This window comes from Haliaeetus leucocephalus, unplaced genomic scaffold (genome assembly GCF_000737465.1).
Source record: "Haliaeetus leucocephalus isolate CR32 unplaced genomic scaffold, Haliaeetus_leucocephalus-4.0 Scaffold696, whole genome shotgun sequence".
Lineage (NCBI taxonomy): Eukaryota > Metazoa > Chordata > Aves > Accipitriformes > Accipitridae > Haliaeetus > Haliaeetus leucocephalus.
In genome coordinates this window covers 2,218,361-2,219,741 of record NW_010973132.1, presented here as the reverse complement: position 1 = coordinate 2,219,741, position 1,381 = coordinate 2,218,361, and the positions used below count along the sequence as shown (strand labels likewise).

Below are 1,381 nucleotides of genomic sequence, written 5' to 3'. Positions count from 1 at the left end.
CGGCCGCCCTTTAAAGCGCCGGCGGCGGCGCGTGCCGCCTCACCAGCCTCCCGTGGCGCCGCGGCCGGTTAACGGCCCCTTCAGCGCTGCATAAGGCCGCCATGAAGCGTGAACCGGAGTGCCCGGGCCGGCCGGAGCTGCCGCCGCCGTCCTCCCCCATCTCCTCCTCCTCATCGTCGTCGCCCCCAGGGGAGGAGGCGGAGGGCGGGGAGCTGCCGCCGGTGTGGATCTTCGGGTACGGCTCGCTGGTGTGGAGGCCGGGTTTCGAGTTCACGTCGCGCAAGGTGGGCTTCATCCGCGGCTACAGCCGCCGCTTCTGGCAGGGGGACACCTTCCACCGCGGCAGCGAGAGGATGGTAAGGGCGGGGGCGGCCGTTGCGGAGCGGGGGGGGGGGGGCTTTGGGCGGCCGTTGGCGCGGGCTCGGCTCCTAACGGCTCTTTCCCCTTGCCTCTCCCTCACAGCCCGGGCGGGTGGTGACGCTGCTGGAGGACTGCGGGGTGAGTACCGGGCGGGAACGGCCTGGGTGGCGGTGCCCGCATCAGCGGCTGGAAACTGATGTCGGCGGCCGGGTGCTCTTCTGCCCTGCCGGCATCGTGGGTGGGTGGGGGTGTTGTCCTCCTCCACCCCCTGACCAGTCGTGCGGTTACCCCAAAGCGGGGCGGGCTTGCTTTGCAACGTTAGCGGACTTCGCCGCCGCCGCAGTTACAACAACCCGTCGCCACCTTGCTCTTTCCCTTTTAGGCGTGCACGTGGGGTGTAGCCTACGAAGTCCGCGGGGAACAAATTGCTGCATCGCTCCAGTATCTCAACATGCGAGAAGCTGTCCTGGGAGGCTACGACACCAAGCTGGTGAAGTTCCACCCTCAGGACAAAGATGCGGAGGAACCCATCCTGGCTCTTGTTTACATTGCAACACCCCAGAATCCTTCTTACCTCGGCCCAGCATCTGAAGAAGACATTGCAGCTCAAATCATTGTCTCAAGTGGTTGTGCTGGTCATAACATTGAGTACTTGCTGCGACTGGCAGACTTCATGCGCTACTTTTGTCCTCAAGCAGAAGATAAACACCTCTTCTCCATCGAAGAGGCTCTTACTTCCATCCTTCCATGCCTATACTACACAGAAGACTCTCTAGAAGAAACTGCAAGTGTCCCTCAGAAGTCTAAGGGTTGAAATAGAAAATTTTTTTGCAGGGTCCCAGTAGAAGGGACGTAAGGGAGAAAGCAATGGGGACAGTCTTGACTCCAGTAAAACATACTGGACCGAGTGAATAAAGGGAGAATTAGCAAGTAGTAGGGGAGGGAGGAAGTGGAGTAAAACATGCTTGCTGTAGGACTTGCAATTAGTAGCTGTTACACTCCTTACCTGTAGCACTGCGAT

General features: G+C 60.4%; 1 protein-coding gene across 1 annotated transcript; it reads left to right on the top strand.

Moving 5' to 3' along the window:
- The first annotated feature begins 95 nt into the window (after positions 1–95).
- Positions 96–1,174, top strand: CHAC1 (ChaC glutathione-specific gamma-glutamylcyclotransferase 1). Its single transcript, XM_010580084.1, has 3 exons — positions 96–356; positions 463–498; positions 743–1,174. Exons 1-3 carry the CDS (start codon positions 102–104, stop codon positions 1,172–1,174), a joined length of 723 nt encoding a protein of 240 aa, XP_010578386.1. The 5' UTR covers positions 96–101.
- Positions 1,175–1,381: the final 207 nt, after the last annotated feature.

Bases quoted from the DNA above. Each gene is read 5' to 3' on its own strand.
- CHAC1 (XM_010580084.1), top strand. From the start codon at position 102: ATGAAGCGTGAACCGGAGTGCCCGGGCCGGCCGGAGCTGCCGCCGCCG. The intron at 357-462 runs GTAAGGGCGGGG...TCTCCCTCACAG, and splicing joins ACCGCGGCAGCGAGAGGATG to CCCGGGCGGGTGGTGACGCT. The intron at 499-742 runs GTGAGTACCGGG...TTTCCCTTTTAG, and splicing joins CGCTGCTGGAGGACTGCGGG to GCGTGCACGTGGGGTGTAGC.